General features: G+C 39.3%; 1 protein-coding gene across 6 annotated transcripts in view; it reads right to left on the bottom strand.

Moving 5' to 3' along the window:
- Positions 1–27,021, bottom strand: part of Nalcn (sodium leak channel, non-selective) — a 301,994-nt gene that overhangs the window by 192,348 nt on the left and 82,625 nt on the right. For all 6 annotated transcript variants that reach the window (XM_058582741.1, XM_046454990.2, XM_058582742.1 and 3 more), the window contains exons 8-9: positions 4,469–4,611; positions 4,238–4,342 (exon numbers count right to left, since the gene is read on the bottom strand). In XM_058582741.1, coding sequence (XP_058438724.1) covers positions 4,238–4,342; positions 4,469–4,611 — 248 coding nt within the window. The remainder of the gene's footprint in view (positions 1–4,237; positions 4,343–4,468; positions 4,612–27,021) is intronic.

Genomic DNA, 27,021 nt, shown 5'->3' with positions numbered 1-27,021 from the left:
CCAACAGTTTCCGAGAAAAGACGTTCCAATGCACATTCTCACTGACTATGTATGAGAATGTCCCTCTGAGCCAACAGTTGGGAGAAGTTAGCCTGGGGCCAGAATGAAGACGGCATGTTGACAGTAGGGCTTCCAATGGCTAAATTAAAAGGAGGTCAGATCTTGTAGTGAGTCAAATGAAGGCTCTGAGAGCTCAGTAGCCTGGCTGAAGTCCCAGGTCTACCAGTTGCCCATTATGTAATGTTGGGCAAACTAATTAACTTTCTAATCCCTGTCACTTTTTAATCTGCAAAGTGGTAACAATAGCAGAACACACTTTACAATGTTATTGTGAAGATTAAATATGTTGGGCTGTAAAGTCATTACACCGTGCCTGGAGCTGCCCTCAGTATCTATTAGTGCTCGTAATACGATGGTGTGACTTGGTGGAATGGCATCAATCATTACAGATATGGATTTCCATGGCCCTTTCCCTTTCGTATAATCATGTATAATCATGTGGAAACCAGGAAGACGTCAGCCTGGACAATTCTCACAGGTGTGTCCGTTTGCCTCTGCTAGAGTTTTATAGTGCGTCACTTGGTTTACAAAGTAAGAATGCTTCTGGAATTGTTTTCTCAGGCAAAGTAAGAATGCTTCTGGAATTGTTTTTACAGGCAAAATATCATCATTACTCTCATCTTATTGTGAGAGAAGGAACCCTGGTGGCCCAGGGAATAGCTAGAGAACTGAATTAAAATCCCAAACCTAAGACGCCGCCCACTCGTGGGCAGAGCAACGTGGAGAAAGTCTACAATGCATTTTGAAATTTTATGCTGCTTGGATTCTTTCAAAATCAATCATTTTTAAAAATAGGTAATCGTCACCATTACACAAATAATGACAGGGGATACCTGGCTTGATATCTTTATTCAATAATAAATCCTGCAACAGCCTCCTTAAATCTGATCTCCACATGACTTCCCGTAATGGTGCAGGGGTCCATCCCTGTGGCCTCTTACTGGACAGAACTCCTGATTGCCAGGAGAGCCCTTCCCTGATTACACTTGGTGTATTGCTTTCTCATATTTTAAGGATGTACATTCATGTGGAAACCTACGGTCTTGTACTACAGTAAACACATTTTTCTAATGTACCATCTTTGAGCATCAAGTTATGCACAGTGTTTTTTGGGGAGGTGAGAATTCTTTCCATGTTTGATCATGCATCTTTTCATTTATGTTTTCTGCCTTTTTACTGAGCATTGCACTGCAAAATTGCTATAGGCATGCTCTAAGAGTATTGATGGGATTCCAAAAGAAGAAAAACTCAAAAGTGCTCTTTAATTCTGTACCAACCCTATTCTTATCCATCTTCTATCTTAATTAGGGATTATCAATTCAAAAAACTTGTGTTAGTGAGAGTGTTCAGGATTATAACAGACCCAGAAGTTATTGCTCTCTTTACAGAAGCAGAATGTTTATTTACCAAACCCCAAAAGAATCCCCATTGGACCTAACATTTGCAAATGTAAGGTGTGTGCTGGCTGCCTGAAGCCTGCTTGTGTCCTTGTCACTACCTATAACAGAAAAAGCAGCCCGGGGTGGCACTAAGGCTTAGCAGCTCTTTCGCTGCTGTTCTGAAACAATTGGGATAGACTCCTCTCTATCATGAGCCAGTGTGGGTCAGAGGACATTGGGATGGTGTCTGTCTACATATAGGGATAAAGGTCTGCATTAAAGAGATGCTACGCCCAAGACTTCTTCCACCTCAGCACTGGGTAGGAGTAGCTCTGTGTGGACTATCACGAGTCCCCGGAGTCTGTCCATCACTGGGCACATGGCCACAGTCACCTATGGCTAAGAACTATCCAGGTATGAAACTCACAAGCCTCCTCACATTTAGGCCGACTCAGGATTACCTATCTGATCATTTCTACACCGTTTCCTTCTTCCTTGACACATACCATGTTACCATCTCCGTAAGTCCTTCAGCATTACTTTTCTGTAGTTGGTCTACGCTATGACTTAAGGGTATTTGGTGGTAGTCATTCAATTTAAAGATGTTACTTTGCTATTTTAGAGAAAAATCCTCTTCATTGATTCCCTTTTGCCTCTAAATGGTCCATATCAGAGCCAGCTGCCTAAGATGTCAGGACACCGTGGTTTTGTCCTATGACTCTGTGTGTGTGTGTGTGTGTGTGTGTGTGTTTCTACACACATGGATGGCTGTCATGGGATGCCTACATTGTTTGAGACATTAACAAGTCCATCATGCCCAGGACCCCTTTAGACCTTCATATGGAATTACTGCAAATTCTCACATACTAGGGAAATGCAAGAATGGATTTCAAGTCTGAAAAGTGACATGCTTTACAATGCCATCTTTTATTTTATTTCCTTAGACTATCCTGTTAGAATCAGAAACGTGTGATTTAGTGTTTTAAACCACTTTCAACGTCCTCCTCAACAATGTTTGGCCAGATTTTACAAATATAAGAGAATCACAGAAAATGCTGCCTCTCCTCCACACACAGAAAAGCACCTGGGGCCTCTGGCAAAGGGGATTGAGGGTGGGCGGGGCCTGAGGCTGTTGCTAGGCTGCCCAAGTGGTCTTCCACCAGAGGATGCTGGCAGGAGTTTAGTCGCTTAGCAACCTGGTCCTCAGTCACAGCGCTTTTCTTAATGAAGGTTTTTCACAGATCTCTGTGTGATTACCTCTAGTCGCATTTCCTCCGAATTACAGACTTATATATCCTGATTAAGTACAATTTGGCATTGAAATAATTCTGTACAACTTTGTTCAAAGTCTTCACATTTCATTTTCTACTATAACCGCGGGCTGATTTGGAGGCACCTCTAAACATTACTATTCCAGCTGTGATTTTACCCATCAGAGTTACCTGATCAACATAATATGGAGTAAAGACATTTTAGGCCATACTCCAGGGGCTCTGCGTGCACCTCAAGTGCTGAGTTCACAGTGCCATGTGCCATTAGGTGTCAATGCCTGGGATAGGAGGCATGCCCTTGGAGAGGTTATCACCTCAGAGAGGTCTTGGAACTTTATTACACCTCACAGTTTGCAAAGAGAGGAGAGAAAAAATAAGAACTGGATGTGGTTGATTCCCTGAAGGCTTTCCTTTGTGGAAAACCCGGACAGCATTTGAAAAAAACTTTCAAGGAAATTTGCAGTTTTGCATTCTGTTTTTGCCAAAATTGAATAGCATCACCACTGTCGTTGTCTGTGATGAATGGTCAGAACAATCTAGACTCCATAGCATCATAAAGATGCTATAGCATCATAAGGTTTTTCCTACGTGTTTATATGTTGAATAGCATCTAAACACATAATTCTAACTATGAGTTTGATCTGAAAGTTTTCCGAGTAAAATTTGTTCCTTGAATCTTTCATATACTTTGTCCTAATAGGTTAGTAAAAGTGAGTAGAATTATAATAATTTTTTAAAACTTTAATATTAAAATAATACTTAAAAGGGATTACATCATTTTATTCTTGATTCTGGAATTTTTATTTTCTCTCTGTGCTTTGAAGATTCATAAGACATAAACTTGCCCTTCCTCTTTCTAACCACCACCAAAACAAGCACACAAAACAAAAATACAAATAATGACAAAAAATATTGCTGAATTGCCCTCTTATGTAATTAACTGCTCTGCTGCATTAATTGGAAATGGTAGGCCATCTCCAACTCCTCGGGGTGCTTATGTAAATCCTTTCAAATATATAGTGACTCCACAGAAATCACAGGCATGCCCTGGTGGTGAGGGATCTTTTCCATTCTCTATTGCACTATGATTGTTTTGTTTTGAATGAAATATATTTTCCACTCCCAAACTTCTAATCCTGTACATAAGGGCCATGATCTAGGCTTGCAATTACATGAATAAATGCTCATAAAAATAGGAAATTCCATAGTTGCTATATTGGATCTGCAAGCCCTATGAAGATTTGTGATGTCAGAACCAAATCAAAGGTCCAAAATAAATGTGGTTGGCAATCTGGGTTTTGTATCTAAATCACCCAAGGAGCTACTAAAAATATGTAAGCATCATCATAACATCCCTGAGAAAGTCAGACTCGATTGTTGGGTTTGGGTCCTGCACCTGTGTTTTCGAACAGCTTCCTAACTGTGCCTGATTGTTCAAGCCCATCACACCTTGCTCTTGTTCCACTGATGAGGACAGGCTCTGCCCCTGTCTCAGTGGGTAGTGACATCCTCGTGCTGATCCCATACCTGTGTGGTGGCTGTGGAGGTCGTACTGCTTCTTGATCCCCACATTTGCTGAAACTGAACTCTGATTTCTGCAAATGTTTCAATGATGACGGCGATAAAGACATTCTGAAAGAAAATGACAAGCCATGTTTACCCAACACTGGTTATGAGGGGGCAGCTGGCCACCAAACGCAGAAGGCTTACAGAACCTGCCCAACGTGGGCACTTCATTAGTATAATTAGTTCCAGTACCTTCACAAGCCAGGCAAGGAAGAAAATCAGGGTGATGAAATAGAAGTAGGAACGCCAGCGGGGGAAGCTGTCGATGGCTCTGTACATGAGGAACACCCAGCCCTCCTGAGAGGCAGCCTCGTAGACCGTGAAGATGCTGGTGCCTGCCAGGAGACAGAAGAGCACATCGAGATACCACTGACTTTTGAAATAGAAAAACGTTTTCAGAGAAACAATCAATATTTATCCATGCTCATTTCTCAGTGACAGAAGCTTTTCCACACAGATTAAAACTGCATGTGGCATTTCATCATTCCCTTGCTTAGAATTCTGCTAAAGTTGTTTCTGACTTCAAGCCAGAGGAATTCCGATGTCTTCAGTGAGAAAAATAATTTTGTATTATGTCTCTAGCTGTTAAGTGCATCTAATAAAGGGGAAAAGGAAACAAATATTCCAACCAAGTATAGATAAGAACAAAAAAGAAATGTGCAGCATTGAAGCTTTCCACTTGAGTTTAGCACTTTCAGTGTGTTGAAAATCACCCACCAAAGTTTTAACCAAAATGAAATAAATCTGAGAATTGGGTTGCATTTAAAATCACTTTGTCATGGGAGACTAAAGTATCTCAGGATGCTGACAGTACTCTGAAGGAACTCGTGTTCAGATTCCACGATGTTTACTGAACACCAAAAGGTAAATCATCAAAAGTGTCTCATATTTGAGGGGACAACGGTCTCATTGAAAATATTCCTGATAATGCAAAGAAATTTTAAAATGCATAGATAGATTTTTGGACATTGATTAAGAGAACATAAAACACCATGCAGGGAAAAAAAAACATGTTTTCTCCTCACAACACCATGAGATGTTTTATAAGTGGACAAACAAAAGCTTGTAAAGACTAAGGAACTTGTTCAAGGTTGTACAGATAATGAATAACTAGGGAAGTAGAACTAGCCCAGTCTTTCTGGAACAAGGTTCTACACATCTCAACAAGATACAGACTGCCTCACATCCTTTGTGCACATAACTTCTAGTCTTTGAGGAATAAATTACTGAATTTGTGCAAGGTTTTGGTATAAGGTGAGTGCTTAAGGCATTTCAGATATCATTACTTTTATTATTATAAAAGAGGAAATTTTTGTTTACCATGTAAGTAAAACATATTACCTACTTAAGGTTGGTTATAAGACTAATAATATATGTTGTTATTCATAAAACTGGCAAGCATATGACATTGATAAATTCTGATACAAATGAGTTAAATTATTATAGAAGATAAGCCAGTGCCCACCCATGCACATTCTGACCCCATGGAAATGCACAACCAGAATGTGCACTAGAGCAAATATCCAAACCAAGGAGGGGGTTACTATGGCTCGGTGGACCTCCCTGTTTCTGAGCCTGTGCACACATTAGCATGAGCGTGGAGGAAAACCCAATCATGTGGAGCACAGCAAAGTTGCTATGAAAGCAGACAGTGAGAAAGCAGGAGGCTTGGAAGAAAAGATAAGGGAAAGAAGGAAAGCACGGCCCTATTTGGTGACTGCCTAATATGTATTAATGTGCGTTAAGATGCTCTTTACAGAACATCCTGTAGCAACGGCCTCTCTGCTTTTCCTTTGTGTTCTTTACATATTTTTATTTTTAATTGACACACAGTAATTATACATATGTATAGGGTACAGTGTGACATTTCAATATATTCAAGCAGTGTGTAAGATTCAGATCAGGGCGACAGACACATCCATCACCGCAGAGTTATCAGTTTTTGTGTTATTTTGTGAAATATTCAAGATCCTCTCTATTAGTTACTTTGAAATATACAATTAATTGTTGTCAACTGTACACATCCTACTGTGCTATAGCCGAAGCACCCTGTCCTCTCTCTGTGCACCTTCCTCCACGTCTTCCCAGGCTTGGTAAACACTGTTCTGCTTTCTACTCCTATGAGACCAACCTCTCAGCTTCCACACCTAAGTGAGAACATGAGTTCTATCGACTCTCACTTCAAGAATCCCATTTTGAATATTGGTGAGTCACTGCCCTAACAACTGGCATTTGACAGCTTACACTTATATCCTAAGAAAATCTCTGTCTCATCAGGTAGGAGGCAGGTGCAGAAGAGGTCACATATTATCCATCATGTTCTACAGAAATGCAAAGTGAAAGTCCCTGGTTCATGAAGGTGCACAGGCTAGAAAGTGGTAGGACCCGTAACTGAACCCACTCATCTGGTTACCTATTTAAACATTTTTTTTTTTTTTTAATCAGGCTCTTTGTACTTTATCTTGCTTGAGACTGTACCTTTAAGAAGAGATCATTTTCTCTGGTCATTAATCTGAATGAATGAATATGGCCAAGTTTAGAGCACATCAAGACACTCTTGAAAGAAAGATGACTTTTCAAAGTTTGGGAGAGAAGCACAGACAAGAAAGAAGATGCCAACAGCAAACGGAAAAGAAACCGTTTCCATGAATGATCATGTGTACCAACAGTGAGCACCCCTTGCTTCTGTGGGCTGAATATAAAGAACCATTTTAACATAAAACAAATAATTGCTGTTCCTTATTTCCTTCAAGTTCTTGAATGAAAACAGAAAAGTGGCCGCTGAAATCCATTATGAACCACCATTAAAGTTTAATAGCTTTGCCAATTGACCATTTTCTGGTGAATTATAGGAATTGTTAATATAAGAGTAAACCTGAGAACAGCACTGGAAGTTATTCTCCTCTTCCCTCCCCAGATTTCTCTTTATTACACCTACAGGGAAGATGTTATTTGAAATTATGGAAAAAACAGTATGTGCAATGTGTGATTGTCAAGATTTAACTCCATTTTCCCTAATTGGACAAAAAGGAAAAAAAAGGGGGTGGGGGGAGAAGTAGAAATCCACGGTGCAGTGGGATGAGCAGAGTGTGTTGGCAGAAAGAGACACAGCATTTGTGGGAATATGGCCAGGACACTGTGCCGGAAAATGGTGACTCCTGAAGGAAACAATTCCTGGCCTCATGAACTGCACCAGGTAACAAGCAGGCCTTGAGGACGGACAGAGGAAACTGAGCCAGAGGGACTGTCCATATCAGTTTTCTGCTCCTGGCTTTGCAAAACATAGAAAAAGAAAATGGATTTTCCAGTGGTCAACCAGTGTTTAAATGGACAAAAATCAGATGCATTATCCTCTCATTTTCTGTGGCAAGGGGCCAACCCTGAGAAAGAAGCTAGCTGTTGATAGTGCGGGGCACATCCTGCCCTCTGCCTGCTCCACGCTGCTTCCCTGCCTCCCTCTCAGCAGACACCTCCTCCGCTGTTCAAGGGGCTCAAGTCCTTTGCTGTCAGGCCACATAAGGTGACAGTCCTCAGCACTTCTAGAGACTCTGTGCTCCCCTGTGTCAAGTCATGCATTGCACAGAATTGTCACCTCCATAGAATGAGCACTCCAAAATTAGGCTTGTATCTCTCACATCTGTTCTAGGCATTGAGAAATACTCAAGAACTTCAATAAATTAAACAATGAACACATAGCCTTAAGCACAAACATTTGTGTTCTAAAAAAAAAAAAATCAATTTTTCCACAACGTATTACATAGCTAATTTGGCAACAAATGAAACTATTTTATAGTTAAGTGATTTTCCCAATTTCTAAAAATCTCTTATATACAGGTACACATGCACTGTCAACCTTAAATTCTGTGCTACAACAGGAAACTCTTCCTTCCTCTCTGTTGTTGGATCAATATGGTAAATGTCTAGAAAACACATCAATACATAGAAAATATATTTTCTAAGTATATTCCAGAATGTTCTTGGTCTATTTTAATTATGGATCTAAAATTTCTAGACAGGAGTCCATGTTTTTGTCAAATGAAGAATGCTTCTACAATAGCACCCAGCAGTATAACACCTTTCCTTATTAGAAAACAATGAGGCCTATTCCAAAAATACTCAGAGGCATCTTGGAATAGCACCCTTTTTCTAGACCCCAAACTCTCCAGGTGCAAATTAAAGTTAGGTAAGAAATAAAATCATGAGGCTGGAGCTGTGGCTCAGTGGAAGAGTGCTTGCCTAGCATGCGTGAGGCACTGGATTCGATCCTCAGCAACACATAAAAATAAAATAATAATAAAATATAGATATTGTGCCACCTATAACTAAAAAAAAATTTTAAAAAAGAGTGAAGGGGAGAATTTAAAAAAAAAGAAATAAAATCACAATTGCAACATCACATCATTTCTCTGAATTTCATTCATTCTCTCTGATCTCTTCCATTGGTGCCCTGAGGTCATTACTAAAGAACAGACATTGACTTGCAGAAGATAAATACTAACCTTAGGACTTGCTACAGAAAGAGAGTAGAGGATATGTTTTAGCTTGGATGAAGTTACATTCACATCTGCTTTGATTTCTTTTTGAAAACAGTTAAACATATATCCATTGGAGATATAGAATTTCAGTGAACTCCAAGCAGAACTAATACAAAGAAAAGTATACTCTGTGGCATCACAGTAACCTTAGAAACTAAAGAAAAATTATCAATAGAATGTGGAGGATCAAAACAACTTACATACAGAGGGATAATGAGAAAATAGTTCATGAACTCTTTTTGTTAAATGGTTCTTTTTAGTTATGCACAACAATAGGATTCATTTTGACAAAATTGTAAAAGCATGGAATATAATTTGTTTTAGTTCAGTCCCCAGCACGTCCCCTCCTCCCTCTCCCTATTCCTTTCACTCTCCTCTACTGATCTTTCTGCCATTTACTTATGGTATTTTTGTTAAATACATGATGGTGATATCCACTGTGGTATATTCATGTATGTACACAGGAAAGTGAGGTCAGACTCATTCCACTGTCTTTCCTATCCCATCCCTCCTCTCTTCCCTTCATTCCCTTTTGTCTACTCCATTGATCTTTTATTTTTATCACCCCCCATCTTTATTTTAGATTAGCTTTTGTGTATCAGAGAAAACATTTGACTTTTGATATTTTGGGCTTATTTTACTTAACATAATAGTTTCCAGTCCATCCATTTACTGGCAAAAGCCATAAAGTCATTCTTCTTTAGGGTTGCCTCATTCTCCACTGCATATCTATATCTATATATCTATATCTATATCTATATCTATATCTATATATATAACTTTTTCTTTATCCATTCATCTGTTGAAGGACATCTATGTGGGCTCCCTAGCTCGGCTATTGTGAACTGTGCTGCTATGAACTTTGATGTGGCTGTGGCACTGTGGTATGCTGATTCTAAATGTTTTGGATATATACCAAAGAGTTGATTAGCTGGGTCAAATGGTGCTTCCATTCCTAATTTTTTGAGAAATCTTCAAACTGTTTTCCAGAGTAGTTGCACCAATTTTCAGTCCCTTTAGCAATGTATGAGTGTACCCTTCTCCCCAAATCCTCACCAACATTTATTATTACTTATATTCTTCAAAATTGCCATTCTGGAATGATGTGAGATCTCAGTGTAATTTTAATTTGCATTTCTTTAATTTCTAGAGATATTGAATTTTTTTTTCATTTTTGTTGACCATTTCTATTTCTTCCTTTGAAAAGTGTCTGTTTGGTTCCTTTGCCCATTTATTGATTGGGTTATTTGGTTTTTCAGTGTTAAGATTATATTTGTTGCTTCATTGTCTTCTGAGGACTCTTTTTTCCCCATGAAAAACATGAGCATGGTAATATTCCTATTTGTTTCTTCTAGTCACAGTTTTATATAATCACACCAAGTCTTTCTAACCTAAAGTGACAGGGGCAGAAAACTGTGGTGATAACTAAATTAAAAAAAAAAAAAAACTAAACCTACAAACCTTTCTATTTGGAGAGGGTCCCCCACTAAACCCTCTCCAAATATAAAGTAACTGCTTCTGTTCTAATAGTGGTCACTGGTTTGCATGTAGTTTATCCCTTAAGGGGATAATATGGCCAAGTTAAGAAGTGGTGAGACCTTTAAGAGCTGAGGCTCGTGCAGGTCATGAGGCCAGGGGCCAAGGAGGGATTAATACAGTTCTTGTGGAACCACTCTGAGTTCCTAAGAGTGTGGGTGGCTATAGAAAGAGTGAGCTGACCTCTGTTGCTCTCGCTTCTGGGGTCCCCATGTGACCTTTCATTTTTGCACTGCTGCCTCCATAATGCCACCCAGTATGTTGTGATGTGGCCAAGGGCAACATCACCAGAGGCTGACTAGATGAAGATGCCCCATCTTGGACTTTGAGCCTCCAAAATATTAAATTAAATAAACTTCATCTTTTTAAGTACTCTGCTTTAGGTATTTTGTGATATCAATAGAAAACAAAGTAATACAATGGTAAAACTCATCTATTGTGAAGGAATTTTGGTGCTTGGGGTTAATGATATAGGTTTGAGATAATTGAATAAGAATGAATAAGCATACAAGGCCTTATTCTGAAAAACAACCTTCACTCCCACACTCCAAGTTCCTAACAGGACCAGAGGCTCATGTGAGGACCATGCCTTCCGACCCCCTCAATGAATCTTAACCTCCTAGCAATATGGAATACACACGCCCCTGAAGCAACCAGTCCCCACTTAGGCACGAGCCCCCTCCAGAGCCTGCTGGCCAGGCCTCAGTCCCTGTAGGAACCTGATCCCAGCCTTGTGAAGTACCACAAGTTGCAGATCCCCAGAATCAGCCCCTGTAGCACCTTCGAGTGGTCATCTTCCCTCCACCGGGGTCATCTCACTCTGGATACATCTTTTCTTATTTGGTTGTTAACCTTACCAACCTGATGCACTCTTGGTTGTCTGGCTTCATTTTCCACATTATGGTCCACCTGGGAACAGAATGTCACCTGGTGGGGGCAAAATGACAATCTTCTTGTCACTCAAGAGCTTTGGCTTCCCTCAGCCTTTTCTAAGTTGTTCTTTCTGTTCCTCCAATTGACTCTGGCCAGGTCTGACCCTTTTCAGAAACAAGCTGATTGACTTTGCATCTTTCAACTGGGAGTTGAGTGGATGGCAAAACTCTTAACGGGGTGGCTTAACTATGGTATACACAACCCCAATCCTAAACTCAAGGACTGCTTGTTTCCTCATTTGCGGTAGTGATCACTAAGTATCCAGTCCTGGTCAAATAAAAGAACCTGTGTGATGGCCTTGACATTTGTCCAACACTATTATTAAAAATGCAGTCTAGGGGCTGGGGATGTTGCTCAGTGGTAGAGCTCTCACCTCACACTTTCGAGGCCCTGGGTTCAATCCTCAGCACCATATAAAAGTAAATAAATAAAAAATAAAAGTGTAAAAATTATATAATAAAAATGCCTTCTATTAATATGGGGGTAGGGCAGTGGTGTATTTAGCTTTCATTTGTTTTCTTAGGTTTGCATGTATACAATCTGTATTATTCTAGTAAAGTCTATTTTTAAACTCTAGAACCAATTCATAATGCGATCTTTTTATTGAACTGCAGAACCAATAGAGAAAACAAAAACAAAAACATAAACAAAACAAAGCAAACCCCCAGTACTAAATATTTTAAAGGAGAATTCACTGAGGCCACCAAAAGGTAAGTTGTAGTGTCCGTTTAAATTTAGTGTCAGATTGTTTAAGTGCCAAAGTGTTGATAGCAAACAAATCTGCTCATTCAAGGAGTACATCTGACTTATCCAGTGGATGCTCTAATGCAGGGCTCTGCAACTCTAGCATTAGTGACATTTGGGGATAGATGATCCTTATCATGCAGATGTGTCCGTGCACTGCAGTATATGTAGGTGGCAGCATCCTTGACCTCTACCCAGGACAAGATTCCAACAGCTCGCCCAGCCCCCACACTGTGACAACTGAAAATGTACCATTATGCTACTATTTATCAGTGTGTTATCTCAACAACTATCTTAGAAGAAAAAACTTATCTTCTTTAAACTTCTGCAATTTAAAAAGATTCCTGTTCACACGCATGTATCCTAGGAAAGAGAAGTTTTCATTTGCAGAATGAACCATTAGAAGTGTATTAATGAGGGGAGCCAGGGTGCAGCTCAGTGGGAGAGCACTTGCCTATCATGTGTGAGGCCTTGGGTCTGATCCTCAGCACTGGAAAAAAATACATTTATTAAATTTTAAAAAGAAAATGTTCATGTTTTGAATAAGTGACACAAAACTTATTTCAACACAATTATACTACCACATTCTGAGTTATTTCAAGAAAAACTGTAAACTTACTTTTTTTGCAAGTTTTCCAGGCTTAAGTTCTGAATCAAATGAGACATTTGATATATTTATGGACATGGAGAAAACAGACTAATTAACATTAAACAGAGATGAGAGGTGGGAGGGAAAGGGAGAGAAAAGGGAAATTGCATGGAAATGGAAGGAGACCCTCAGGGTTATACAAAAGAACATACAAGAGGAAATGAGGGGAAAGGGAAAAATAATACAAGGGGGAGAAATGAAGGTCAATAGAGGGGGTAGAGAGAGAAGAGGGGTGGGGAGGGGAGGGGAGGGGGGATAGTAGAGGATAGGAAAGGTAGCAGAACATGACAGTCACTAGTATGGCAATATGTAAATCAATGGATGTGTAATTGATGTGATTCTGCAATCTGTATATGGGCTAAAAATGGGAGTTCATAACCCACTTGAAGCAAAGTGTGAAAGATGATATATCAAGAACTATGTAATGTTTTGAACAACCAACAATAAAAAAAAAATAAAATTAAAAAAAAAAAAAAAAGAAAAGAAAACAGACTAATTCTGAACCCTGTTCACAGAATCTAGTTCTGTCTGGACCATGAAACACTGTTGAGTACAAATATGCTAAAGAGCTTGGGAACACGTAGGTAGAAGTTCAGTTTAAGCAGCAACAAGCAGATTTGGCCACTGCCTTAATTCAGTTATGACTTGAAGTTTGGGGTCATCTCTGGTTACTTTCTGATGTCTCTTGTATAGATTTCAGCCTCATGGGGGGAATTCATTTTCTGTTCCATTTTTCTCCCACCAAAGTGTCCCCTCAACATTTACTTCTTTATATGAACTTGTATCATAAACCTCTATAGTTGGATCTGTGGCAATAGTAAATTTTATCCTGCAGTAGTTATCCTAAAGTCAACCTATTGGTAGTGAGACAATTTTCAAGTAGGCATCTGGATTCAGCATAATAAACCTTTATCATGAAGGCCAAATGTTTCCACTTCATAAAATGAGAATATCAACAGACCAGCATTAGCAGGAAAGGCCACCCTACAATGTAGAGATTGGCTGCAGGGTATATCAACTGGAATTAAATTACCTGGGATGACATCATATTTCTCATTATCCTAATGAATAATTTATTCTAATACATAAAATCTATGAGCAACATTTTCTATTTTTTTAAATCATGTTCAATTTAACTAGAATATATTCCCAAAATAATTCCCAAGTGTTTTTCCTGCGATGTAACCTGATGATAGACTGAGGCAACCTTTTCACTATAAGCATCTTTACCACAACTTGGCCACATGTTCAACTGACGAGCTGTACCCAGTCAGCCTGAGACCTGTCCCTGGCCATCAAAATGATAAAGCAAGATGAAGCAAAACAAGAAAACATTTTTAATTGCCATTTCAGAGCATAGAACAAACACAAAATAACTTATTTTCTTCTAAAAACTTTAAAATATGTTTTATAAACCTCATGTTTCTGAACTACCTTTTAGTTGAGACTTTTTTTTTAATAGGCAAGTATTCTTTGTGCACAACTTTTCCCCATTGGTGAAATTGCTAAATCACCTTAAAACTATCATTTTGCAATAAAATACATGTTTACCTTATATTTTCTAAGTCAAACTTTTTAATAAGTAAAAAAGATTCTTAGTTAAAATACATTTCTTCAAGCTTAGAAAAATTCTAAACTTCCAAGATGTGACTAGAAAATAATTCTAGAAAAGCAGAGGTGAAGTCTTTAACCATAGTATTCACAAATGGAACAGAAGTGCTGGCCAGGCTGGATGCTGAGATTGGCAGGAAAGCTTAGGTATTAAGTTAGAGCCTTTCCAAGGACGCTGGGCACACATGCCAACAGAAATATTTCCTGCCTCTGGTGCTGGACAATTTCCAGGTGAGTAAAGGTAGCAAAGAAGTCATGCCAGATACCCTCTGCCTTCTTACCCCTCTGCCTTTGATGAGTAGCAATTTCAGATCAAAATAGCTTTGCAGAAATTTATTTTCCATGAGATGACTGATGAAAATCTACACTTCACCACAACTGGCTGTCAGCTGCCTTTCCAAATGTTCAAATCAACTGTCCTTATGCCATTGGATCAGCCCACACATCACCCATGGCCTTAGTGTCCCATGGATGTCCCAAGGGCAATGATCCCCTGTAAAGCTCTGACTGTCAATCAGAAGCTTTTAAGTTTTCTTAAAAGCAAGCAGAATATATCATGCCAGCAATATGGTTTCCTTTACAGTGTTTTAGCTTTGTCACCATTTTTAAAGACTTATTAGACCTATAATCAAAGGAAATCAAGGCAAAAATCTCAGAATTTAACATAATTGTTAGGAAGTTAATAGTTACAAGAATTTTATCATAATCCAAAAATTAGAATCAGATATCCAAAAAGGTATTCATATTGTCTCTTTCTCCTATCTTAGGATTCAAATAGTTCATAGATCTGTTTAATTATGCCCACGCCATAGGGGGAAAAAAAAACCTCAAAAAGTTAACTATAAAGTTGACCAGGTCAGTCTACTTCAGAATAGCTATAATGGCAAGAATTTATTGTTTAGTTTTAGCAAGGCTGACAGAACTAGTGAATCAGCTATCAACCAAGCCTGGAAATAAATAATTGACATTTAATAACAGAAAGATTTTAAAATTCAACCAGACGTAAGTGGTTGAAGATACCAAAGAAAAGATACCAAAGTGTTGTTAGTCAAACGTAATTTGCAATAAATATGAGATAAGAACATAAATTTAATTTAAAAAGTTCTATTGCATTATAATTAATATGAAATTTCCATTAGTACAATAGAAGGTTGAATTTTTTAATTTAGAAATTGTTTGTGTTAATATAAACCTAGAAACAAGGATATATTTTAATATCATTAATACCAACACTACAGTTTAATGGTTACAAATGAGTAGAATATATTAATTAGTTGCTGAAATTTTGAACTTTATATATGGGGAAATTTTCTCCAATATATTTGTGTCCGTGTGAGTGTACAAAAATATTCACATCATTTTCCTGTATTTACTATCCATTTTCTTTCATTACTTCTAAAGCCTAGAAACATATTTGAAAGCAAGATTTTTCAAGTGGTTTATATTTATTTTTTGGATAAGTCACAGATTCAATTTTAGTTTTTGTTTTGTTTTGTTAAGATTACACTAAGGTTGAAGACTGTTTCATGGATGTTAAAAGTTGTGCTCTATAGGGAACTATATTCTGTGTATTTCTATTTGTCCAGAATTTCCAGTGTAAATCAGAACTATTTTGGGATTCAGAATAGATCAGAATGTGAGAGAACTGTAACAAATTAACTTTTTTAAAAAAATCAGTAAATGATTTTTTGAGCAATTTTAGGTTTATAGAAAAATTGATACTATAGTTTTATTTTATAGCCTTGAATTTGAGTCATTTCAGTTCTCTAACTTTTTCTTATTCAGAATTGTGATCATTCGGGATTTTTTGCCTTTCCCTAGAAACTTTAGAATCAGCTTTCCAGTATTCACAAAACAACCTGCTTGGGGTCTGGTTGGGAAGGCACTGAGTATGCACAGGAAGCTGGGAGCACCAGGATCTCTGATGCTGCTGTTAGCTGCATACTCATCAAGGTTGCATAACTTCTTTGAGAAAAGACTCCTGTGTGTTTACATAGAATGCCAGTCTTTCTTCTTGGTGGTTTTTCTTGTTCTGAAGTCAGCCTTACTTGAAATTAATAAAGCTACTCCATATTTCCTTTCAATGTTGTTAGCTTTTCTCCATCACTTTACTAAAAAAAAAAATGTCTTTATAGTTAATTGGGATTCTTGAAGACACCACATGGTGGGATATTGTCTTTTTATCCATTCTCTTAGACTCTGCCTTTTAACTGGTGTGTTTATGCCATTCACATTCATTGATACAGATGGAGTAGAACACAGCATGTTTACAATTGCTTGCTTTTTGTTGCACTTGCTTTCTTCACTTTCTGCCACCTCTAATATGTATTATGTTATGCGATTATATTTTACCTCCTCTTAGTATATTAATTGTACATATTTTTATTAGTGCACATTGTTTTACAGATTATTGGGGTTCCCGTTGATATAATCATACATGTACAATTTGCTACACTTCAGTCCTCAATACCCCCCTCTCTACCCACTTCCCTTTTCTCTTTTGCTGCTCTATTCATCTTCTGTGTGTGTGTGTGTATACACACCCATATGTATTTAAATTAGCGTGTTATAGATACACATAAAAGTGAAGCCTACCGTGGAATATTCGTATACGAACATAGCATAGTTTGGTCAATTTCATTCCACTTTTCTCTTTTCTCATCCTTCCTGCCTCCCCCTCAACTCCCTTCCTCTACTTTCCTGATCTCTCCTTTGTTTTTGTGGGATTTATTCCCTCCCCTTTCCCCTTATTTTGATTTAGCTCCCACATATGAAATAAAACATTCTTTAAAAAGTTTTTTAGTAGTTTCCCTAGAGTTTACAGCTAATCTAAGTCCATTTTCTATAGCACTGCACCATTTCAAAGATCATGCATGTCTTAGTTTGGACTGCTTTAGCACAATACCATATTAGGTAGCTTACGTGCAACGACATTGATTTCTCAAGAGTTATGGAGGCTGAAAGCTTGAGGTCAGGGTGCTGGTGTAGCAAAGTCTAGTATATTTTCCCTTCTCCAAAGAATGTCTTTTTGACATTTCTTACAAATATTGTATATTGGAAAGAAATTCCATTTGTTCTTTGAGAAAGTTCCTATTTATTCTTCACTTTTGAGAGGCAATCTCTACAGATATAAATACCTAGGGTTTTCCTTTTCTTTTTATTTTTTTCAACACTTTAAATTTTTTACTTTGCCCTCCCCTTGCTATGTGGCTTCTGAGGATAAGTCTACTGCAATTCTCACCTCCTTTCCCAGAGATAAGGTGATCTCTCCTTTTGCCCTCTTTCAAGATTTTCTCCTTGACTTTGGTGTTCTGCAATTAGAACTCAATATGCCCAGGTATAGTGATTTTGGTATTTATCTGGCTTCGTGTTCCTGGAGCTTCTAAGATCTGTGTTTGTGCATTTGCCATTAACTTTGGAAAACTTGTGGCCATTATTCCTTTAAATATTTAGTCTGTTTCTTTCTCTTTACTTTTCTAGCTGATATCCTCACTACACCCAAATTACACATTTTGAATTATCCAACCCATTCTGGGCATCCTGTTTCACTTTTACTTCTTTTCTCTCTGCATTTCAGTTTGTGAGGTTTTGAGAGACCTCAGACTGGATGACTCTTTCCTTGGCTGTATCTAGCTTTATTGCTGGGTCCATGCAAGGCACCCATTGTTTGCATTCCAGTGTGCTTAATTTCTAGAATCTCCATTTGATTCTTTCTTAAAATGTCTCTTTCTCTTTTCATTAACCATGAGTTCTTGCATGATGCCCATTTATTCCACTATAATCTTTAGCATATTAATGAAAGTTATTTTTACTTTCAAAATGAATTCAAATTATTAGATAATTATGAAATCTCTGTCATATCTATGTCTGTGTCTGATGCTGTCTTTGCCTCCTTATCTGGCTTGTTCATGATTTTATTTGTCTTTTATAATTGTAGTTGTTTTTGAAGCCTGGACATGATTTGTGGGTTAACAATAACTGAGGTAAGAAGGCCAGTTGTGTGAGGCTTTATGGTTTTCTAGGTAGGGGTTGGGTTATGTGTGAGGTTGCTGGCTCTGTAGGTATCGAGGCCTTCGTTTTCCTCTGGCCTCCTTGTTTCTGTCTCCTCTGTTGTCTTTGGGTTTTCCTAGAAATGCCTTCTAAACAGAACCTGTGTGCTTCAGGTATCTGGATTATGTTGGGCCCCTGTTTATGTGGCTGAAGTGTTCTGGGAAGGAGAGGCATTCTGTCATTTCAGATGTTTCACTCAGCTAGAGTACTTGGACTATAACCTTCAGATTTCCTCAGCATCCCCACCCCAACTTACACGGTTCAGGAAGGCAACCGGGGGCTTCGGCCTTCTGAGTGTACTTCCCTTAGGTCAGGTGAGGCTCTGGGGAACTAGGTTTCCTGGAGTGAGTCACTTTTACATGAACAGAGAACTCTGGGTTTACTTCAAAACCTTTACTTCTCCTCTCCCCATGTAGGAAGTAAGTGGCAATTTTTTTTCTGAACCTCACCATGAGAACCTGGTAAAAACACCTGGAAGCAGTAGGGATCCCCTAAGACTGGGAGAGGTGAACTCCTAAACAAGTCCAATCTCGGCCAGTAGCAATTAGTCAACTGCAGTTTAAGCATTTTTGGATCCAGTGGCTTTTCTTTCCAGTGGGCTGTGATTCTCTGTATTTACCTGTCTGCAAATTTTGAGGCACTGATTTATTCTGTGACTCTAATTCGCTTTTGGATCTAAGAAGCATTGTTGATTTTTGAGTTGTTGACTTTGAGTGGGTTCAGCTTTTTTTCCTTGTTGTAAGGATAGGACTGGTAAGTTTCTGCAGAAACCAGAAGTCAAAATAACTTCTTTTTGATTTATGATACTGATCAGAAATAGCATGGGTAAGGAATGTATTTGATTAAAATGAGATTTTACTGTGTGTAAAGGTGTAGTTCTCTGTTCACACATGGTCTAGCCTGCTTGGTGAAGATTTGGCTTATGCACTGTAGGAGCAGCACGAGGCTGAAAATTCCATCATTCACACCAAGAGAGGCTGGACCGTGGAAGGAGATGCTCCCCACACTGAGCCCAAGTCCCTGCAGCAGAATCTTTAGCATGCTGTATGCTGTTTTCCCCACTAAAAAATTTTCTCCTTCCACCTCAATATTTGCCTGTTTTTCTCCTTGATTTTAACAGCAAAACTATACAGCAACATTTGATAAAGACAATATAGTTAAAACATATCAGTGGTGAAGGGAGGAGAAAGGCCAGTTCAAGTACCATCACATGATAGCACCACAAATTTAGTCAAAGCCAGAGAGATCCGGGCAGCTGTGATCTGGCCTCCCCATGCCTGGCATGAAGTCTCTTTCCACACTTTCATTAGGCACGTTGGCAAGACTGCTGCACCCAGCCAGAGCTCATTTGGCCAGCAGTCCTACCTTTCTAACAAGTGTCTGGGCCAGTGACAGCAAGAGAGCAATCAGACATTTGCACCGTGTGGCTGGTGGAGTGACATTAACTTTTATCCCTGATCAAGAGGACGACGGAACATCAAGCTGTGGAAACACTGAAGCCTACCACACAGATAATATGCCTGGCATAGCACAATAATTTTTATTTACTTAATTGTTCAGCAGGTATAACTCATTATTCTTCCTCATGAGTCAATGTACAACATTTATAAGTCTTTCTGTACTGTGTGTGTGTTATGAGACATTTTTAAACCAGCCATTTGAGCTTTAATAACTACTGTTTAAAGATATAAAGAAAAATCAGGAGTGATTTTAAAAATTATTATCCTTACTATTTTCTGGAATAACCCAGAGTTATTCTACTGACAGGAGATTTCTTGGAGTTCCATAACAGATTCATTTAATAAGATTATCAATGAAAGGAATGGCAGATGTTGTCTCTTTGAGGGAAGAGGAAATGGAGTTGACTATTTAGCTAAACCTGCTACTTGTCAACCTCAATGCTCGCTGCCTTCCCATGAGTGGTGGGCACTTGGAGATTACAAACAAGTTTCATAGTGTTCCACAGTTCTCTTATTCTTGAATACATTTGCTATTGTCTTGGGGCACATATCAAATATCTAGCACAAATCACTGAAGTTTAAAGGGACACAAGAACATTTTACCATCTATGAGACATTAGGCAGGAGGCTCTACCATTTGGTCCTTTTAATTTTTCTAGCATTTTATCCCAGCTTCAACCTAGAATTCTTGACTGCCTGTCACTTTAAAAGATGACCATTAAAACACAGATCTTCGAGATTTAATCTTCATGACAAATTCATGTTTAATAATACCTCTTTCCCCAAAGCTTTGATTTTAGGGATGTCCTGATCCCCTACAATGTAGGACATACCAAAGGTAATCTCATTTTATTGGTAAAATATTGTCCAAGTTTTAATTCCAAGCTTCTTTATCTTTTCTCTCCCCTTGAAGTTGTAAACCAGTAGAGCAGCCCCTGCGTTCTGTCCTCTGTCACACTCCTGGTGCCCAGGACAGTGCCTGGGATGTAATATGAAGTTATGTTGATCTGAACACAACGTAATATAGAGGTCAGGCAAAGGAACACAATCAGCAGAGAGCAGGCCAGGGAGAAGGGCTGGGGCTAATATTCAAAACGAAAACATGCAAGGAAAGAAAAGTTGGAGCAGAGGAGATTGCAATTATAGAGGTCAACAGACTTTGAAAGCTGGCCAGTCTGCTCATCTGTCGTCTTGGAGGGGCTCCAGGAGGGGCCTATGGCTTTAATCCCCATGCAGAGACAGTGCCTGGAGCCGACTGGTGACCCAAACCTGCTGCCAGAGCTCCTGATGCCCGTGGAGCTGACCTGCTCTGCTGCCCAAGCACGTTCTGCGCCCTCACTGCAGACATGGCCCTGCCTGCAGAGAGATGCCACCATGTTCTGCCTCCCTCCTCCTTGTCACTCACTGCTAACTTCACAGCTGGACGTTACGGACCTGGGCTTCCGTCTTCTCTGCAGAGCCTAGTTGGCTGCCCCAAGTGACTCTTCTCTCATATCAGTCCTTAGTCAAGTGGACAAACCATCTGTGTCATTCTCCATGTTGTTAAATCCCTCAGGGCCAGGTGCCCACAGATCTGCTCCACTGTGCCCTGCCTCTGCCTTCATCCTGGGGGCTCCCTTGTGCTCATCTTTATGCTCCCTTGTGCTCAGAACGTGCTTGGGCAGCAGAGCAGGTCAGCTCCACGGGCATCAGGCTCATCACAAAGTTGCCATGATCATTTAAAGTGTTCAGCCTCCCAACAGGCTAATGAGCATGCTTGGTTCATCTAAATCTCACAGGCACCTCAGTCTGTGGGCTGGACTTTCTCTTCACTCTGACTTGATCCCAGGTTCCTATCCGGTTTTCCTTGTGTGGAGAAAACCTGGTCTATCACCAGGTGCATGTTCTTGGTCTCTGAGAAACCAGAGCGCTCCACTGTTCCTGAGGTAAAGGATGCAATTTTGAAGATGTCTCTGTCCCTGTAAGAGCCAGATAGAGGGTGGGCTTGGAGTTCACCCTGCTGGTAAACATCAGCCTTAACTAGTAGATGGCAGCAGCTTGTTTGAACTTTCACTGCCATGAGTAACCAGAGGAGGCTCTCTCTCCTCTTTTCTTGCTCCAGTTTTAGAAATCTTCAAGCGCTAGCTCCTCTTTGTGTCAAGGAGAAACATGAACATCTCTGGGTAGCAGGTCAGCTGCAATCCACTCCATTAGACAGCTCCAACCCAGGGAAGCCACAGACAGCTCTGTCAGTGAGCCCAGAGGGAGGATAACCTTGGGCTCCTAGGACTTCCCAGGTCATGCTGAGGGAGAAACCATCCTGTTACACGTGTGTGAACTCTGTATCAACACACTGGCAAATTCACTCTCATCACTCATATTAAAACATGAGAGACCCCGGTTCAAGGAAGCCGAGACACATGCAAGTCACCCAGAAGCCCAGTCGGCGCAGCCTTCCCCGGGCTGCCTGCTCGCTCCACGCGCCTGTGCTCTGTGTCATGCATGCCTGGGCCTTCGCAAACTTTTCCTGGCTTGGTTTTGAGGAATTTGAACAAATTCCTGTCTGATATACTTTGTGAAAGCAAAATTCTGCCTTTAAAGTTAGACTAGCCTAAAAAAGAAGGGAGGGGAGGGGAAAATTCCTCCCTGGGTTTTTGGATTAGCAATAGTTCTTTTTTGTCTGCTCAGGGTTGGGGGTGGGGTGGGGGTGTTTATCTGCTTTCTTTCCACAGCCCCTTCATTCCCCAAATTATCATCTAATTGGAGTGAATGGAGTCATTTTTAGATACTCTCATAATTCTCACCAAAATTCCAGATTTAAAATTTAAAACACAGCAAGATTTTTAATTTCTTTGACTAATCTAATATGTGAATCAAAACAATGTAAAAATGCAAATGCTACTCTTGTTTAGGTTTTGGACAGTAGTACTATTGGAAATTCTAATTATCAATGTGTATCATGATACAGAAATAATCATTTGCAAAGCAGAACATCAAATACAAAAATTGTAAAAATAAAACTGCCTTGGTTTGAATTAAATTGCTATTTTTAAAAAATATATTTATAATTGACAGGGTATTCTGTCCTTGTCTTACTGAAGTCTGTGGCAGATGTTGATGGTTGGCCCTTCAGACTCATTTTTCCCCTCTTCCTGGGCATATGGTTGCTCAGCTGGGGAATAGATTTCTTGGGATTTCCTGCAAGGAGGTGTGGTCTTGTGACCATTCTTCCAGAGGTAGAAAACTTCCAAGCCACCTACAAAACCCTTTCCCTAGACTCGCTTTTCCCCTTCCTTCTACCAGCTAGAAACAGATACTGGGGTCAGGCTCAGAAAGTATGTGCTGAGCATGGCGGACCTGCTGTCCAGGCCTGTGCCTTCAGTGACTTTGTGGGACAGAATTCACCCGTTCACCACCTACCTAGGAGGGTGACTTCAGAAGGACATCAACTTCTCCCTAGTTGAGCCATTGCATTGGGGACCTTCTGACAAGCTTGCTGTACTTCGACTATCAATGGACTGTCACTCAAAGTAGGGCACAGTTCTCAGGGCTGGCACGTCTTCCCAGAGATGTCAGTTTGGAAAAATGTGCTAACTAAAAATTAATAAAGCGGACTTCAGGAGGCCATACAAATATATGGAGCAGATTTGAAGGTTCACGGAAACCAAACAAGGCAAAGTTCAAAATTCTTTCCATAAAACAGCTCTTTTTCCCTCACAAAACCCACTATATTAACCTTGCCCCGAATTCCTGGCAAGCGGAACCACAGGAATGCACGTTCCATACAGACGCCGAGCCCAAAGAACAAATTCTCCCCATAGATCTAAAATGACAAGTAAAAATTGCAATTCAATGTCACATAAAGACTTGCTTAAGATTTCCTGAAATGTTCCAAAGAGATACTTTAAACATGAGATTGTAATTTTTTAAATACAGGGCTTGGGTTTCATGACTAATGGTATGATTCAACAACATGAAGACATCAATTATTTCTCAAGAATAAGAGTTCTACTTTAATTTGTCTCATTTCAAGGCTCTAAAAAGCTTCCCCAAACAGTGTTATTTCTTTCTAAAAAAAAAAAAAGAAAATGTTAAAATGTAGGTTAGGTCCTAAGAATAACACACACACACACACACACACACACACACACCTGTACCTACACAAAAAATCCAACATTATTAAAGTTAAAGGCACTCACAGAAATTCACATACTTGGAAGGAATACTGAGCCTACACCTTGTTATTCTAAGCAAGGAAATATGAGAAATATTTAGTATTGGAACAGGAAGTATTTTGGCAAAGCACCACGAGTACTTTGACCTTAAATGATGGGTATCTCAGAGCTGGATGTAAACCTGATACCATAGTGGGATGAAATGTAGGGACACGGTTCCTTATCTGTCAGTGAAAATATACTCTTCAGTTACTTCAGGACATCAACCGATCTATATTAATTTTATCTATTTGCAGAGAATGCCTATTGTTAACTTTTTATTTTTTTGACAAAAATGAAATAAGTCTCACTGACCCATTGCCGAGTCAAAGTAACTTTTCTAAATTTAAGCATGTGTCCTTTTCCACATTCAATAATGTTTTCTGTTTTACAACAAAAAGTTAAGGGGATATTTAACATTATTTTCATATATTTGTTGACCATTCATAGTTTCTCACCTGTGAAGTGTTTTTTCAGTTCCTTTGCCCATTTTGGGGGTTATATGTCTTTATTTATTTATTTTTTTTTTGGTGTTAAGTTTTTTGAGTTCTCTGTATATTCTTGAGATTAATGCTGTACTATTTGAGGTGCAGGTGACAAAGATTTTCTCGCATTCTGTAGGCTCTCCATGTTCTTAATCGTTTGCTTTTAAGTATGATACCATACCATTTATTGATTCTTGATTTTAAATCTTGCTCTTTAGAAGTCTTGCTGAGGAAGTCAGTTCCTACACCAACATAATGGAGAGTTGGGCCTAAATTTCTTCTAGTACGTCTAGGGCTGCTGGTCTGATGACTAAGACTTTGATTCATTTTGAGTTGAGTTTTGTGTGGGGTAATAGATAGGGCTTAAATTTCATCCTGCTACATATGGATTTCCAATTTTCTAGCGCCATTCGTTGAAGAGGCCATCTTTTCTCCAATGTATGTTTATGGTGCCTTTGTCTAGCATGAGATAACTGTATTTATGTGGGTTTGTGTCCTCTATTCTATTCTGTTGGTCCTCATGGCTGTTTTGGTGCCAATACCACACTGATTTTGTTACTATAGCTCTGTAGTATAATTTAACATCTGGTATTGTGATGTCTCCGGCTTTACTTTTCTCATTAAAGATTCCTTTGGCTATTCTGGGCCTCTTATTTTTCTAAATGAGTTTAATGATTGGCTTTTCTATTTCTATGAAGAATGTCATTGGGATTTTAATAGGAATTGCATTATATCTGTATAGTGTTCTCAGTAGTATGGCCATTTTGATAATGTTAGTTTTGCCTATCCAAGAACCTGAGGGAGCTTTCCCTCTTCTAAGGTCTTTTTCAGTTCCTTTCTTTAGTGTTCTGTAGTTTTCAATGTAGAGGTCTTTCATCAAATATATGAAAAATGTTCATCCTCTCTAACAATTAGAGAAATGCATATTAAAACTACACTGAGTTTACTTCACTCTGGTCAGAATGGCAATTATCAAGAATATAAGTCATAATAAATGTTGGTGAGAATGTGGGGAAAGGGTACATTCATACATTGCTTGTGGGACTGCAAATTGGAGCAATCACCCTGGAAAGCAGTATGGAGATTCCTCAGAGAACTTGAAATGGAGCCACCATTTGACCCTGTCATACCACTCCTCAATATATGCCAAAGGACTTAAAAGCAGCCTACTACAATGACACACATCAGCATTATAGCAGTTCAATTCACAATAGCTAAGTTATGGAACCAACCAAGGCGCCCTTCAAAAGATGAATGGATAAATAAAATGTATATATTCACAATGAAAAATTACTCAGCCATAAAAAGAATGACTTTATGACCTTTGCCAGTAAATGGATGGATCTGGTAACTATTCTGGTAAGCACAATAAGCCAATCTCAAAAAACCAAAGGTTGAATGTTCTCTCTGATATGTGAATGCTAACACATAACAAGATGGGAAGGGAAGAATAGAAGTTCAGCAGGTTCGACAAAGGGGAATGAAGGGAAGGAAGGGGAGATGGAAATAGGAAAGACAGTGGAATGAATCCGACTTAACTTTCCTATGTTCATATATGAGTACACCACCAGTGAAATTCCACATCATATACAACCACAAGACTGGGATTCTAATTAGAATAAGATATATTCCATGTTTGTATAAATATGTCAAAATATGCTCTTCTGTCATATATAACTAAAAAGAACAAATCCTGCCAGCTATAGCATTTTCAGTCTAAGCACACTCCTCAAACCTAACGTGTTACAGAACTGAGGTCCTCCTATGTGCTTCCAAACATGCTCTTCTGTCTAATCATACCTGCCAAACACTTTGACATGACCTTCCTCTTCTCACACAGCCAACAAATCAGTGAATCCCACTGGTGTGACATGCACACTCATCAGCATCTTTCCCAACCTCCTGGTCCATAAGCCACCGTCTCTCCCTGAATTCATGTGGCATCTCCTGACTGGCGCCCTGCTCTGCTGTGGTTTCCTTGATGTGCTTCCTACACAGCAGCAGAGTGGCTCTGATCGGTCTTATCTCTTCTGCACTCAAAATTCCCCAATGGTTTCCCATCTCATTTATAAGCAAAGGTCACCACGTTGACCTGCAAGGTTCTATCTGATCTGTCCCCTGTCATCTTTCTGTCTGAATTCCCTCCCTCTCTCTCGTATGCCTCATTCAAGACATGCTGGGTCCCTCAGGTCAGGAGAAGAGCATCCAGCCTGTGTCCTTGTCAGGGCCTGGGTGCTGGGTTTTCCCTCTGCTCTGCACACTCTTGCCCAGGGGCCATGTGGCTTTATCCTGCACACCACCACAGCTGTTTTGACAGGAAGCCTTCTTGGCTTCCCTACCTGAAAGTACAAACCCTGCACACGTCCTCTCTCTCCCTGCTTCCTTTTTCTTCTTAATACCTATAACTACATAGCACACAATTTTTTTTTACTTATTTATCTTAATTATTTCCTGGAGAAGTTGTACATTCCATGAAATCAAAATTCTTTTTTTTTTGGTGGGGGGGGTGGTGGGGGTCTGGTTGTTCACTATTATTAACAAAGGCCTGA

The sequence above is a fragment of the Marmota monax genome, unplaced genomic scaffold (assembly GCF_021218885.2).
Source record: "Marmota monax isolate L192 unplaced genomic scaffold, Marmota_monax_Labrador192_F-V1.1 WCK01_AAM20220418_F8-fsc00026, whole genome shotgun sequence".
Lineage (NCBI taxonomy): Eukaryota > Metazoa > Chordata > Mammalia > Rodentia > Sciuridae > Marmota > Marmota monax.
The sequence above is the reverse complement of the archived record's forward strand: the minus strand, read 5'-3'. Positions and strand labels throughout refer to the sequence as shown.